Raw genomic sequence first — 15,065 nt, 5'->3', positions numbered from 1 at the left:
ATTACATTTTGTTTTATGGGTTGTTCTAATGAGTTTTTTAGAACTGGAGAATTGCATCTAGTTTCCCTCTCACCTCTGTTAAGAACACTCAAAGACAAATGATATTTTTTTGGAAAAGAATTATGTATCTGGGAATTCAGCTAAAAAAACAAGCTAATCATATAAGTTCAAAAAAAATAGAGAGGCAGTTGATACTCTACAAAGCAGAAATAATGTGCTTTAATTTCAGATTTTTTTACTTTATGAACAGATACATTCAAAATTCAAGTATCCAGTTCAAATTATTAAAGACCCATGTGGAAAGGTATAAGAGTACTATATATCATTATAAACAGGGAAATTACATATATATTTTCTTTTCAAGTTTCAAAAACTTTTAATTTTAAACTTTTCTAGATCATGCCTAGTCCCACTAATTGAGATTCAGAAGTGCCATGTCAGTTTAAAGGGGGGGGGGGAGGGTATGATCAGATACAAAGAACTGAATTGTATAAGAAGTACAGTAGTTATTTCAACTTTGTGTCATTGATCTTTTCTGATTTTCTCTTTCCTGATGCACTAAAAATGTATGATAGCTGTTAAGAGCCTATTGAGAGACATCTTGGTAAGACAGGTCAGCAGGGAGAGAAATAGAAGCGATTTTGCATCTAAATATTTTCACTGAGGTTTAATTATATTTCTCTCTGATTGGGAAGTAGAGATTGGGGGGGGGGGTTGGTTTGTAATCTATAGTCCAGTTTATCCTCAGACTCTGCTCTACAGCATAATGATAGAGCAGCTTGAGTCTGCCACAGCTGCACATGGTGGGTCCTCCGACTTTACAGATCTCTCAACTGTGGTTGAACCAGAGGCTCAGTGCCATCAGGATAGGAATTGTTATTTCCCTGGCAGACATCTGTGAATTTGGGAATTGGACGGTGTGGATTGAGAGCTGTGTGAACCAGCTAAGACAGGAACAAAATATCTTTTTTTCACCTAATGTTTAGTGGTAAAAACTTTTTATTTCCATTCACACTTACTTCGCAGCACTTGGAAAGCTGGACAAGTGTACCACTTACTCCTTTTCTACTCTAGAAATAATTAATTCTGAGCATGGTCCACAGAATGACTTGGAGCTGATTTCCTTCTCAGCAGCTTGAACTCTGTTGTTTTATGCTATACTGAGAAAGCCAAAAGAAGTTTTTGTTTAGAGCGCCAGACTAGCGTGAGTTTTAACATTGATTATATTCAGTATAACCAAAGGTAGGAACAGTTCTGATTTAAAGTGTCTACTATGAGTTTTACAAATAAAAGTTCTCAAGTTCCTTGACATGAAGAAAATAAGGGATTGACTATGAATCATAAAATTCAGGTTATCCAAAACTGCTTTTTCTTAAATTAATTTAAAATTCAGATTTCATACACATTAATTGATTGTTGTTACTAAGAGCTGAATTATATGGAGATATGAATGTTTTTTATTTCTGTTAGAAGGAAACTACATTTCTTGGTAGAATAATATCTTGAATGGTGAAAGGAGATTAAGAAATGCAGTCTGCCTCTGCCTCTGCCCTTCCTTTAGAATATCATATTTTTGGCTCCATGTGCTGACACGTTATTCCTGCACCTGTATAATCATACACAACCTAACTGTGACAATCAGCAGCCATTGGTTTTAGAAGGAAGGCTGGCATAAACAGAAAGTTATTATTTTTAAACCTCAATTCTGCAGCATTTCTGCTGATCAGAGATGTTTTAAGTGGTAGAGAGAAACAATTTCTGAAATTAGTAAGCAGTAATCCAACCCAGTTTTTAAAGCTTCGTACCATGATCTGAAGTAAATCCAGAACTGGATTGCTACTAGTACAGAGCAGTGAAGATAAGTACTCATGTTGGTCTGCCTTTTCCAATAGGTGGGTTATTGAATAGGAAATTAACTGATTCTTCTACAGCACAAATGGGAACTGACTCACACTTAAATCTTGCCCCAACAGGCAACATAGGTGCGATTGTCTGGAGTCATTTGGCTCTGCAAACTGATGCCCAAAGTTGAGCCCAACCTCCAAAAATAATGTGGATATACTGAGATCTCTGCAGTGTGGCCATGTGGCTAAGTTGCAATGAACTAATCAGAAAGTAATGGAGAGGAGGGGGCCTTTTATAGCTAGATCCACCTTTAAAAGAGGCTGTATGTTGAATGGATAAAGATGGGGGGCTAAAGAGAGCCATTTTTCAGAGAACAGGTACTACTTTACTACCTACAGTTCCCAAACCTCCCCAAAATTGCAAACTACATGAGCAAGAAGGAAGTTTGGAAAAGGGCATTGAGGTGATTTGTTCTAACTTCTGATTTCTTGAACCAAAGCTGAACTAGTGAATGTTTCAAGATATGAAAAGGTTCCTTTTCAGAAGGTGACTGAGTATATTTATGCATAACCTATTTATTGTTTTACTTTATAGATTTGGAGATAAAAGACTTAATAGACTTCTTCCTGTGTTGGGGGAAGACCAAAACTCGTAACTGAAGGCCTGTGCTGTTGCAGCTTGTCCTGGAAGTAGCTCTGCACTTGGCCTCATTGTAGTCCAAACTATTGTCTGGATTGCCCCTTTTTCTGGAATTATTTAACCATCCTGCTGATCATGTCTTCCTTCTTTTCTAAGTGAGAGTTGCCCTATTTTTATTAACTTACTATGTTTTATTTGGGAGAAATTTTATTCCTTTTTATAACCTTAACTTTTATGAAGTGCATATTTATTTAAAACAATATACAGCTTTATATTTATATTTTGTCAGGATGAGAATCCATGTTTAAAAGATCATCAAAGCTACATGCTTAGAATTTAGGATGAGAATATAGGGTTTATTTTTATTATTATTACTACTACTATTGCACTGTTCCAGTGTCAGAACTGATCAGATCTTCTCTGGTAGTAACTTTTTCAATGGATAGTGTATGAAAATAGTAGAAATGTATTATGCTCCAGTTACTCATGGGGGGTTATTCCTGGCCCTAAATAGTGCCTAAACTGTTCTAAAATTTAGTAAAACTGAGCACTTTGAGTGATTCAGTCCATCTTGGTAGAACTGTTTAAGTTTCAACCAGTTCCTGAACCAGCTATAGAAACTGTTTCCAGCAAACTTTTCCCTACTGCACCTTTTCCCAAAGAAACACAACCTGTGCCCCGCTAGAAAAGCAGCTGCCTCTCTCCCTCCTCTCTATTACTCAAGCTGATACCAGAAGTCTCAGCTCTGATTTGGATTTTCTTGCTGGTTTGTCAGCTCATCCCTGGTCAGGGATCCAGGGACAGAGAAGGCTTTTTCCTTTTTTTTTTTTTTTTTTCCTGCAGATAAGCTGAGGTGAATCAGTATTGTCCATCCACATCTGTAATGTCTCACTGTTGATCTTTCATATTCAAGCTGTGCTATGGGACATGGGAATGTTTTACAGTATACCTCCACAGAAATGTCCTAGACTACAATAGAAGTAAATGCTACATATATATCTAAAGCTGCTGAGAAGAATATTTGGTTTTTTGGTTTTTTTTTTATGGGGATTTTCTGTTTGCCTCATACATTTAACATTTTGAAAATTGTTTAATAATTCTGGGCCCAACACTGACAGCTTCTCAAACTTTAAAACAGAAATTGAAACTGGTCTTTCTGCAAATAATTACTTTTTCATTATGAAATTTATAATAATCAGATGTTCAAACCCAACTTGCCCTGTTTATACAAGTAGACTCATTTGGGTGACAGGGGAGTACTCTAAGGTTTCCTCTGCTTCGTTGTATTCAGTGCCTCAGATGGCATGTGGGGGCTGGGAGGGCCTGAACAAATAGGTTCTTAATAATTAAGCAGAATCACTGATGCAGAGAGATGCAGCTCCCTGGGGTGTCTGTCTCCTGTGGTGTTAGTGAACCATCAGGGGACATGACAGTGATAATATTGAGGACAGTAGTCCAGAAATTTTTAGCTAGATAAATGCACTAAACTAATCCAACCCCTGTGGAGTAAAGATTTTGATTTTGTTATTGCTCCAGAGAGAAGGAGAGAATGGAAGTAGGAAGAATTTCATTTCAGTCCTGTTATACTGCCTTTATATCTGCTGCATGGCAGAGGCTTGCACTCTTTCTTGGGGATAAGAGAGACGCTCTTGTGCCCCTGTTGCAACTGTCTCATTTGTGCTGCCAAAGATTTTGTCCTTAAAATCTTTTTCCATCTGGCAATTTAAAGCATAATTTACTTTAAATGCATACTATTAATATAGCACATTATTTTAGTGTAACTCCATGGCATTGTATATAATTTAAGCAGATTGTAAGTTTTGTGGTCCTTAAATGCAGCCTGATCAAGTACTCTGAAGTTAGCAGAATGACCTGAGTGGCAATGCTAGGAGGTCTTTGTGCAGCTGGCCTCCTGCAAACTCTTGAGAAGAGGAAAAGGAAGGTACGCTCTTTCTAACTTGCGTTCTGGAAACTTAAATTACCTCCAATAATTTGTTTGTCCTTACTTTACATGTAACAGTATATCTTTTAAATCCAGTTTGTGCGTGCATTTTGGCATTAACAAATTTACCTTAAACTTCAAAATAGGCTTAAGGAGATGGGGCACTTTTTTGGAAAAATGAGTTTTGTATACTTTTATTTGGATTAAGGTTAGGAAAGGAATCCAAATTCCTATTATTTTTTTAAATAACTATATGTATTACTTGCTTTGTTCTTATCCACACTCTGAAAACTGGTTTTGAAGACTCATAGAGTTGGGTACGTAAATAGCTTTATATACACATGTATCTGTGAATGCACAGAGAAATGATTATGCTATTCTTTTTAAATGTAAGCAGCCGTTTTAAAATTCGCTTTTAGGTTTTTAGTTCTAGTGCTTCACAACTCTTATCAGTTGCTTTCTGCTGAATCTTTTTTTTTTCCCCCTTCCCTGGAAATTCAAGCTGTCAAATTAGCAAGTTCAGAGTGTCCCACCCTGTTCGTTTGTTTATGCATGTATTTAGGGAGCCGCTGTGTAGCTCGCGGCTTTCTCCGAGAAGGATCGCACAGGAGCGGCCGGGCCCCGCACCCGCCGCAGCGCTGAGAGCGCCGCCCGCGCGCCCCCCCCCCCCCCGCGCACCCCCTCACGTTAATCCCGCCCCGGCCCCGGTCCCGGCCGCGGGGCGGCGCTGCGGCCCCGCTCCGCCGCCGCCGCGAGGTGCCGCCCCTCCGCCATGGCCGATGTGGAGGACGGGGACGAGGCCGGGGCCCCCCACTCGCACGCGGGCTCCTCGGGCGCCAGGGCGGGCGCCGCCGACAAGATGTTCTCGCTGAAGAAGTGGAACGCGGTGGCCATGTGGAGCTGGGACGTGGAGTGCGACACCTGCGCCATTTGCCGCGTGCAGGTCATGGGTAAGCGCCAGCCCGCAGGCCCGGCCCGGCCCGGCCCGGCACCGCCGTCATGGCCGCCGCGCCGCTGGGGGGGGGGGGGGGGGGGAGGCGGCGCCCGCCCCGCCCCGCCCCGCCCGCCCGCCGCGCCGCTTCCCCTGGCGGCGGGAGCCCCGGGTGCCGGCGGGGGCGGCCGCCCGGCGAGGCCCCTCCGCGCAGGAGGCCGTGGCGGAGGGCCCGCGGGCGGCTGCTCGCCCGGCGGCGGGCGGCGGCAGCGCCGGCGCGCGGAGACCCGCGGTGCCGAGAGCGCTAGCGTAGGGGCGGCGCGTACGCTCGTCTTTCAGGGCCTAATCACGCGTTTACCCAAGCGCTAGTGTTTTCTGACATCTTTTCATTCACTTTGGAAATGCCACAGATTCCTCCTCTGCTGCGTATCTGCATCCCTTTTCGCCTCCGTGCCGAGTGATCGCCCCTCGGCGGCCCAGGCCTCAGGCGGCCCGGCGGCCCGGGGCGCAGCGGAAACGCCGCAGCGGTGACGCCGCAGCCGCCGCTCGCGCGTGTTCGCACCGCGAGCGCGGCTGGAGCGGGAGGAGCGCGCGCGTGTGCCAGAGCGAGAGCAGCCGGGGCTGAGGCCGTGGGAGACCAGCCCTAGGGCGAGAGCAGCCCTTCGTGTAAGCGTGTTTTGGAGATGTTTCGTGCCTGCTTTCAGATGGCGAACAGAGACCGGGCCAGAGCTATGAAATTGGCTTCGTCTGCTAAAAGTAAACCATAATTTTAAGAATGAATTTCCCTGTTCTAGCTGTTGTTATTGTGCTACGATTTATGAGAAAACAGAACTATTGGAGAGGCGGCTTCGGTTGATTACTCGTGACTGTTACAAAAACAATCATTCCTGTTACAGGGGACTATAAAAAGCTTTCAAACCAAAAGTCATCCAGATGTTTTAAGAAGAGTTTAAAAATTGTTTATTTATAATTTTTCATAATTAGGCCAAGGGAGTATTTTTCATGTGAAATTAGCAGAGAAATCTGATAGTCATTTTTTAAATATAGAGCAAACCAGATTTTTTGAATGGGAAACTTCATTATTACCGACTTCAGCAATTTAATGCTGACCCCTACCAGACATGGTCTGGCTCCTGTAGAGCCGCTGCATCTGCAGTAGCCTTTGGTTGGAGGCTGTGCAGGATGTGGGCTGGCTCCACGTGTTTGAGGTGGGTTTGCTTGTTTTTGCAGGGAGGGAGGTGTGAGCTGGCTTAATTTTCTTTACTGATTTAATTCCTTGAACCAACTTGGGCTTCAAGGATAACAGAAGCACAAGGGAAAGAAGCAGCAATGCAGAGGTGTCGCCTGGAAAGGGAAGGATTGCAGCAGTACTGACTTAATTTGTTCAGCCTTTCATGGACTCTCACCCTTAGGGTTATGATGCAGGAATGGGGGCAGCTGGCATTGGTATAGGCGTAGTGATTTGTGTCCTCAGCTGTCTGTGTTGCTTTTCTAGCTGAAACTCTAAATCTAGACCTGGGATAGGTAAGCTGCTTTTACAGCAGCTGCTAGCCCACCACAGCTTTCTACCCAGCGTATTGATGCAACTCCAGATCAGTTTGTTTTGATGTGCCATACTGTAAATTGTAAATTGAAGCAGTTTGGTTGAATCTCTGCTGCAGTTTGGCCCCTAGGTGCTATGGAAATATAATAATAGACAAGAGGAAACTTTACTTACTACCTTTCTTTCATTTTAATGAGGAAAGGACAGCTACTTAAAAGTTTCGATGCTCTTCCTTCTGCATTACCTGAAAAATGAGGACTATCTGGGCAGGTCAATCCGAAATAGAAGCACCCTGCAGTATCTGGTAGAGAAAGCAGAAATAGTCAAACTGAAAGTCCTGTATCATGTTACTTCTCTGTCTTCTAGAAAAATATGTTCCAACTGGTGACCTGCAGGCCAAATCTACCCATGGGATGCTTTTGTCTAAACGATTGCCTCTTCTTTGGAAGAGATGAAGATGCGTTTGCACTGTATGCTGCCCTAATAGTTGAACGCTTTGTGTTGTGCATGGTCTGTGCACATACGTCTCTGCCAGTCCATGTTGGAGCAAAGGAGAAACGAAGGCATGCTTCCTCTGTATTTGTGTGGCCTGCACAGAGCCTGGAAGTTGTCACTACTATATCTATAATCCTGAATCTGTCATCCAGACCTGTAGCCACAGAGACTGGAGTGTACAAAGAAGATAAATATTTTTAGTTAGATATTTTCCCCATTTATCTCTTCATTTATATTACTAGACTGATCAGTGTGTAAAATTAGTTTGCATGCCTCTGTCAGTATTGTGAAAATTACATGCAGGTATTCTTTAAGGAAAACAACCATATAAAAAAGATGGTAGTAGTAGGTGGGGATGTGAGAGATGTAGAGGTTAAAAGAAATCATATTTGAATGATTTCCTTAAAAGGAGATGCTGACATCTGAAAAACAAAGCCCTGTAATTAGGGTTTGGCTGTGCCTTTGCTCTGGTCTTAATATGCCTGAGTGCCTTGGCACAAATCCGGTTGTCATATCTGCAAAATGAAGGCTTTTTTCAGCAGAAGTTATGAAAATAGTGAAGCAATGGAAAATAAAACTTTTTGAACAGTTTGTAGTCCTTTTGATCTCTTGCAGATGCATATTTCATTGTGTCATGTGCCCTGTTTTAAATTTAGGGGGGGAGGATACTTTAATGTTAAAGGGCTGAATCAGACAGCAAAATGTAAGATTTCTACCTATGTAAATTGGTTCTGGAGTTTATATTTTTTTCTGACAAACTATTCTTAAGACAGTATCCTGAGCATCAAATTGAGTTTTGTTCTTGTTTACTTTCAGATGCCTGTCTTAGATGTCAAGCTGAAAACAAACAAGAAGATTGTGTTGGTATGTAGTGATTTCATTTGCTTGTCTTTCAACTGAAGCTTTTTTCTCAATAGGGTGCATTTTAAAGTTTGAAGGGAATACTAGTTTTATTAAAGCTCAAAAATAAACTGGATTTTAATTCTGCAGTCTGTCGTCATTTTGCATTAGTAATGCTTTGGCTTTATCGTTTATTTTTGAGCGCTAATAACAATAGTGTTCACTTCAGATGTGATGTAGAACAAAACACCTTCAAATTTGCAACTCATCTGTTAGCATGTATGCTATTTTCTCATAACCTTTGCTTCACAACTTTAAGTCAACTTTTAAACCCAGTGGTAAACCTCTCCACACCCCTCTTCTTTCTGTATTAAGGTATATTGTCTCAACCCATTGTTATTTTTGATGTCCAGAACAGGAATTACCTGTTCCAGAACCTGTGGTTGGCTTGATAAGTGTCCTATTTAAGATAATTGGAGAGAAATAAAAAACAAAACAATTTACAACACTCCTTTGATTGACACCCTTATGTTCCATTGTTGTTAACTAACAGGGGAAAAAAGCAAAGTGGCTAATACTGTTCAAGAGTAGATGGAAAATAGATGACCCTTTTGGTATGTTGAAGTAACTGTATCCTGTGAACAACTTCTGCTCTGAGATCCCATTTTGAGGCTATATACTATGTCAAATGTGCCTTCTTATCATACATTTAAGTTTAAACACTAAATTTCAGATAAGAATTTGGTAATACGCTCTTTCACAAGTACTGCATTGGCTGTATTTTGTTACTGGGGCAATTAAAGTGAACAGAACTTAGCCAGATAGTTGCACTTGTTCCTGGTCAGAAAGATAAATGTGTTTATACAAATCACAGAACAGTACAAGAAGATGAGAATATATGTATTTCTTTTCATTTAGAAATAAATGCAAAGACTGGTGAGAGCAAGCTGAGAAGTGTCATAAGAATGATAGTAATAATCCAGTCTCAGTGGATAAAGCACTGATGATACATTTTCCCTCTAAATATCGTATAAGCTTGCAATAGCTATAAACATCTGAGAATGATAGTTTGGACCTTGCAGTAAATGTTGATTAGACATCTGTTTAAGACTTTAACTGGAACATTTTTTCATTTCTTTCAGTGGTCTGGGGAGAATGCAATCACTCCTTCCACAATTGCTGCATGTCCTTGTGGGTGAAACAGAATAATCGCTGTCCCCTCTGCCAGCAGGACTGGGTAGTCCAGAGAATAGGCAAATAAAAACACTGAAAGTTTTTTTCTGTTGAACTTGTTGAAATAGTGTATGTCTTATGCCATATGCTCATACAAAAGAATGGAACAGGCCAGTCATGGCACAGTTTATTTGGTTTATCTGCTATAATAATTGAGTGGTTTTGTTGTGGTGCTCTTTGCTGTATTAGGAGGCAGTGGGCAGTCTTATTGCAGATCTTTCCACAACTGAAAAGAGACACCACATTAACAAATGTGTCTATTACAATTTGAGTTTTAACTGCATCTGTATCAGAACACAGAAATGTATTTGTGCAGATTATACCCCAAATACAGTCTAATGTTTTTGGTTAGAGAAATGAATTAATTCGAAAGGGATGCCTTGTTTGAAAGTCTGATATACTGTATAGCTCATCATCAGAAAAAAGAAACTGTTGTCTAAATGATATTGCCTACAGAACCACAGTCAGTGAGGTTTGTTAGAAAATATTTTTTTTTTTAATCTAAAATGAATAGTGTGTGAAGCATTTATTATTTGCTTTTTGCATCAGACTGTAGTATAAATTTCTCATTTAGGTTTCTTTATGACTTCAGAAAACTTTGTTTTGCTGTATCTCAAAATCTGTTGCTGTATAATATTCTATACATGATTTTTACAACCATAGTATTAAAATTTAACCATATTAATAATTTTTTTATTTATATTTCTGTTAAAGGTCATAGAAACATGCTTTTTTAATCCAGAGACTTCTAGTACAATGACACATCTTTGATATCGGTTAACTAGTGGTGTAAACAATTTCGATGGTCAGTTGGCTAATCTAGAAAGCAAGCAAAACTGATAATTTAGATATCTCAAGGAAAGCAGGTACTTATTAAATCTAGCAAAAATATGTTATAATAAATTGTTACTTCATCAAAAGTCTGTTACGGAAATTTCTTTATCATCATTTTATCTGATACAGTGCTTGTTTGGGGGAGTAGGAGAAGGCATTGTTTCATTGTTGTGGAAATCCTCAAAATATCTTTTTTCTGTGATCAGTCCTGTGTTTTTTATTACATATATTTAACTGCTTGCCTCTGGCTTTCTGTTTATCTTTTCCCTAAATATCCAGAGTAATTACTATTAGTCTGAACATATGCTGAGGGATTTTTTATTAATCTGAACATATGCTGTGGGTATTTTTATAAGTAATAGTTTGAATTACTACTTTAAGTCTGAAATGAATTCAGACTTAATAAAATGGTTAATAAACCTGGGCAGATTTGAAACAATAATTATATGCATATCATTGTTTACTACAGGATGATCAACTTAAATGTTTAAGGTTTCTACATTTCTCAATAGAGGTATTTTTAGCTAGTTCTGTTTATTTTAAGGGTATTTAAGAGGTGTAACTTCATTGTATAAAATAATTCCAATGGAAATCTTGGATTGTTTCATCAAGTGTACATGGGGAGTTTAATGTGTTTTTGTTTACTACTTACTTTCTTGCTTTTAAAAAGTTTTGAATGTTTTAAATCTTGCTTGTGTAGCAGGTCTCATTGTACGCTAAGAGAAATCACAAAAATTCTCTATTGTGCCACTGTTGCAGTGTATCACATCAGTTGTTAATATCCCAGATGATGTCTTTCTGAAAAATTAAACCAAATACAAGAAAGGTTAATAATAATGAAGTGCCTGTAGCTTTTAGGTTGCTGTGGCCTGTTTCATCTTCGCTTTTTCTGTTTGTGTAAGAGGATTCTTTCCTAAGATGATGAGAAAAGAAAATCGTGTTAGATGTGGAAGTAATTTTTAGCCGTAGAAGTTAAACTATATTTAGCACCTATTTTCTCTGCCAAAATTTGGTCCCTGGTTCTATCCTCTGACCTCTTTTATTGCATCTAGTCACATCAGAGGATTTCTTTGTTCATTTTGCTTGGGTTCATGGAGAGTACCAAAGTAATTTTCACTCTGCTTTCAGTTCACATATGTCACATGCATGACTGTTAACAGCCGAAAATTATGATTGCAGAGAAGTCTTCCTAAATGCCACCTATTACAGGCCATAATGCAAATGAAATGTTAGGGAAGCTAGATGCTGAAATTGAAGCAGCTGGCGTGCCTTCTTTCTTCTACCTGTGTCAAATTTGAAGAAATTTTCATGGGATAGAAACCAAGTACACTCAGTTCACTTTGAAAGAGTTAAATCTTCGAAATAGACTAGAATTATAGAAAAACCTAGCTTGGAAGGGACCCCAGGAGACCATCCAGTTCAACCTTTGCTGAAAGCACAGCCTTAGATTAGGCTGTCCAGGGCCGTGTCAAGCCAAGTCCCTCTCAGGGAGGGAGATTCTGTCACTCTCTGGGCCAACTATCCCAGTGTGTAACTGTTCTCACGGTGAAAAACCTTTTCTTATATCCAGAAGGAATTTCCCCTGAATCACCTTTTGCCCGTTGCCTCCTGTCCTCTCACCATGCATCCTTTTGAAGAGAGTACCTGCATCTGCATCTCAAAAAGCATCTGCTTTTTAAGTATTGGAAGACTGAGATTAGATCCCCCTGCCTCCCCCGCAAGCCCTCTCTTCTCTAGGCTGAATAAAGCAATTTCTTTCAACCTCCCTTCATGTGTCAAGTTATCTAGCCCTTAAATCATCTTGATGGACCTTTGCTGGACTCTTTATATTTTTCAATATCTCTCTTGAATTTGGGGAACCAAAACTGGACACAAATATTCCAGGTGGGGCTTAACAAGTGCTGAGTAGAAGTTCCATGTCCCTTTTCAAAGCATGAGTTTAATAAGTAAAGCTGTTCAGAGAAAAGGACCCTGTAAAATTTTAACACAAGAAAAAGGTATTTTTTTTTAGTCTCTTTGACTTGACTCAACTATTTTTGACTGGAATTATCAGATATTCAGTATGGACATTTTCTTTGCAAATGGCTAAAATTTAAGAAGGCTATGTGAAAACAGAACTGGGATAGTGTTGGACATTAAAAGCAGATGACACTAAAAAGTCTGCAGTACTGTACTATACAACTGTTCAGATATTCGTGAAATTTGCCTTTGAGATAGATAAAGGCAACTGCAAAACATTACTTGTTCAAGTAAGATGCTATTTGGAGGAATACAGTTTAATTCTGTGAAGTATTGCTTTTCAGTTTAATGGAGATGGATGTAAACTGCCTTATTGTTAAGATAGCTTAATGCAGGTCATTGCTAAATTAATGTGGTGTTAGAAAGTTTGTCATCATACAGGTAAAGTGTAGTCATCCTGATTCCTGCTTGTTGCGCTAGAAGACTTACAATCAACTCACAAGATTTTCATTTCACTAACTGTAAAGAAAAAAATTGTGAATACTTAAATTCACTGAGTTGCTTTACTACTGACATGGGAAGAAAATGCGAGAGGACAACTTTAGTTTCTTTGTGGCTGTCAATAGCTGAGATTCTTCAATATGTACTGTTAATGTGATTAATACGTTGGTCTATATATATATAGTTTTGTTATAATGTTAATCTTCAAGTTTTGTACAAAATCTCCAGAACTAATATTACATGCTAAAATGTAGAACCACCTGCTAGTTTGCATAAGTTTCCCTAAAAAATCATAATTTTATTTTGTCTTATTTTTCTAAATCCTTTGGTTAGATAACCTTAGTTTATTATATGGGCTATATATTTTAGTTTTGGGAAAAAATATTTGCGTGCTCTATCAGGAATTTGAATCTGTGTCGTATCCCAACTGGATACCCTAACAATTAAATTTCAGATTCATTATCTCTGGCTTCATTAATTTGTACAAGCAAGCAGCTTTACTGAGAGAGAACATAAGAGAAATACATTTTTGAGTATCTTGTTGACCAGTAGTTAGAGATGGAATGTAGGGGAATGATTTTAAAGTCTTTGCATATTATTTCTCTGATTTGGAGAACACTAGCTTAAATCCCGTTTTTGCAATGAGCTCTGCACAGAGCAGATACAATACCTGTGCCAGAGAAACTTTCTTGTGCTCCAAATCGTACTCTTCCCTTCCTCGTATCCCATTCACCTAGTTCTTAATAAATGCCTTCTCTTAGTACCGAATTTGTTCAGGTCCTATATATGCAAAATCAGTCAGTTTTGCTTCTCACCCAAACACGCTGTTTTATGGGAAGGCAACATTAATTTAAATAGCTGTTATCAGCCAATAGATTAATGCTGATCTATTCTTTTCCACTCTAATAAATGCTGGGCAAATTTGGGTAATTTGGCAAAAGTAGCTAGAGTCGTCCCTGAAAAGTGACTTGAGTAATGAATCTGTTTCCAAATATCTTGTTGCTTTCTTTTTCTTTTTTTTTTTTTGAAGTTGTCTTCTTTTAGAGAAGGTTCGTGTTCTGTAGAAATCAGGAAAGACTCTAATCATGAGGACAAAATGATTTTTCAAGTTGTGGATTGTCTTTCTTTCACAAGTACCATAAAAATTAGGTATTTTCTTGATTTGTTTAGACATGACAGCATCAATAGTTTAGGTACTATTAGGTACAGGCTTGAGTTCACTCTTGGGGCTCCAACTACCAGCCATTCATAGTGTTAAACTCTGAATTTGAACTACGGTGACATTTTTGCTAAAGGCAAAAAAGACTGATGAATTTTAGGACCTGAAATTAAAGCTTTCGTTACCTCCTTTCTTGCCTTTCTGTTCTCAGGATGTAATTGGAATATGCTGCTGCTGCTGTGGGCATCATTTTCCAAGAAAGCTGAATTCAACAGTTCTTCCTTGGACTTTTTTTTCAAATTTCTTTACTCTGCTGGCTGTGTTATTTAGCCATTTCTGTAACCTCTTCTGCCCCATGCTTGCATTCACCTGGCAGAATTAGCAATTACTACAGCAGGCATGACTTCCAAATACTCTGCTTTACAGACGAGTACACCACATTTTGCACATTGGCACTTTGCAATGGATCATCCTCTCAATCGCAGCTAGAAAAACACACCTATAATATAATTTTGTAGAGTATAAACATGAATTATATGTCAAACAGATTCAATGCAGACAGAGGATTAAGCATGTGAAAACGAAATACTGCATAGTGGTAGTGTAGTAGAGTTAACAAAAAGCAGCTAAGAAGGGCAGAGCACTTACTATAAGGAGTCTGAGCAGGGTCTGTTGTTACTCCTAGTGTTTAGCGTTTGTTTCTCATGATTCGACTCTTCAACTTGCTCTGAATATAACAGTGAAAAAGAGAAAAGGAAACTTTGAGCAGCTTGACCCTGTTGCTACTGGAAAAAACATGGAACTGCTTTTCCTGCCCCTGTGATACCTTCCTTATGTCAAAGAGTTTTTTAGCAGCCAAACCATGGTCTCACAGCAGGAGGGGGCTCAGCGTGGTAAGTCCCACACATGACTTTTATTCTTTTGGAAAAAAGTGGGGCACAGACTTCCTGCTAGGCAGCCAGTGCGTGAAGTCAGGTGGATTTTGGCTTCACTTGATTGTAATTGGCTTTGTCCCTTTGTTGATGCCACTTCAGGCATAGGCTGCTGCCACTTTCCTGTCCTGCCAGTCATTGTCATGATACAAGCTTAGTAGAGAAAATAAATTGAGACCACCGTGTCATATGGAACTGTCCTGGCAAGATTT

The 15,065-nt window shown here is 39.5% G+C and overlaps 1 protein-coding gene across 1 annotated transcript; it reads left to right on the top strand.

Moving 5' to 3' along the window:
- The first annotated feature begins 5,159 nt into the window (after positions 1-5,159).
- Positions 5,160-10,388, top strand: RNF7 (ring finger protein 7). Its single transcript, XM_067301874.1, has 3 exons — positions 5,160-5,376; positions 8,212-8,259; positions 9,378-10,388. The coding sequence occupies exons 1-3, from the start codon at positions 5,199-5,201 to the stop codon at positions 9,494-9,496; spliced, it is 345 nt and encodes a 114-aa protein (XP_067157975.1). The 5' UTR covers positions 5,160-5,198; the 3' UTR covers positions 9,497-10,388.
- Positions 10,389-15,065: the final 4,677 nt, after the last annotated feature.

Source organism: Apteryx mantelli, chromosome 9, assembly GCF_036417845.1.
Source record: "Apteryx mantelli isolate bAptMan1 chromosome 9, bAptMan1.hap1, whole genome shotgun sequence".
Lineage (NCBI taxonomy): Eukaryota > Metazoa > Chordata > Aves > Apterygiformes > Apterygidae > Apteryx > Apteryx mantelli.
This window is presented reverse-complemented; position numbering and strand designations above follow the sequence as displayed.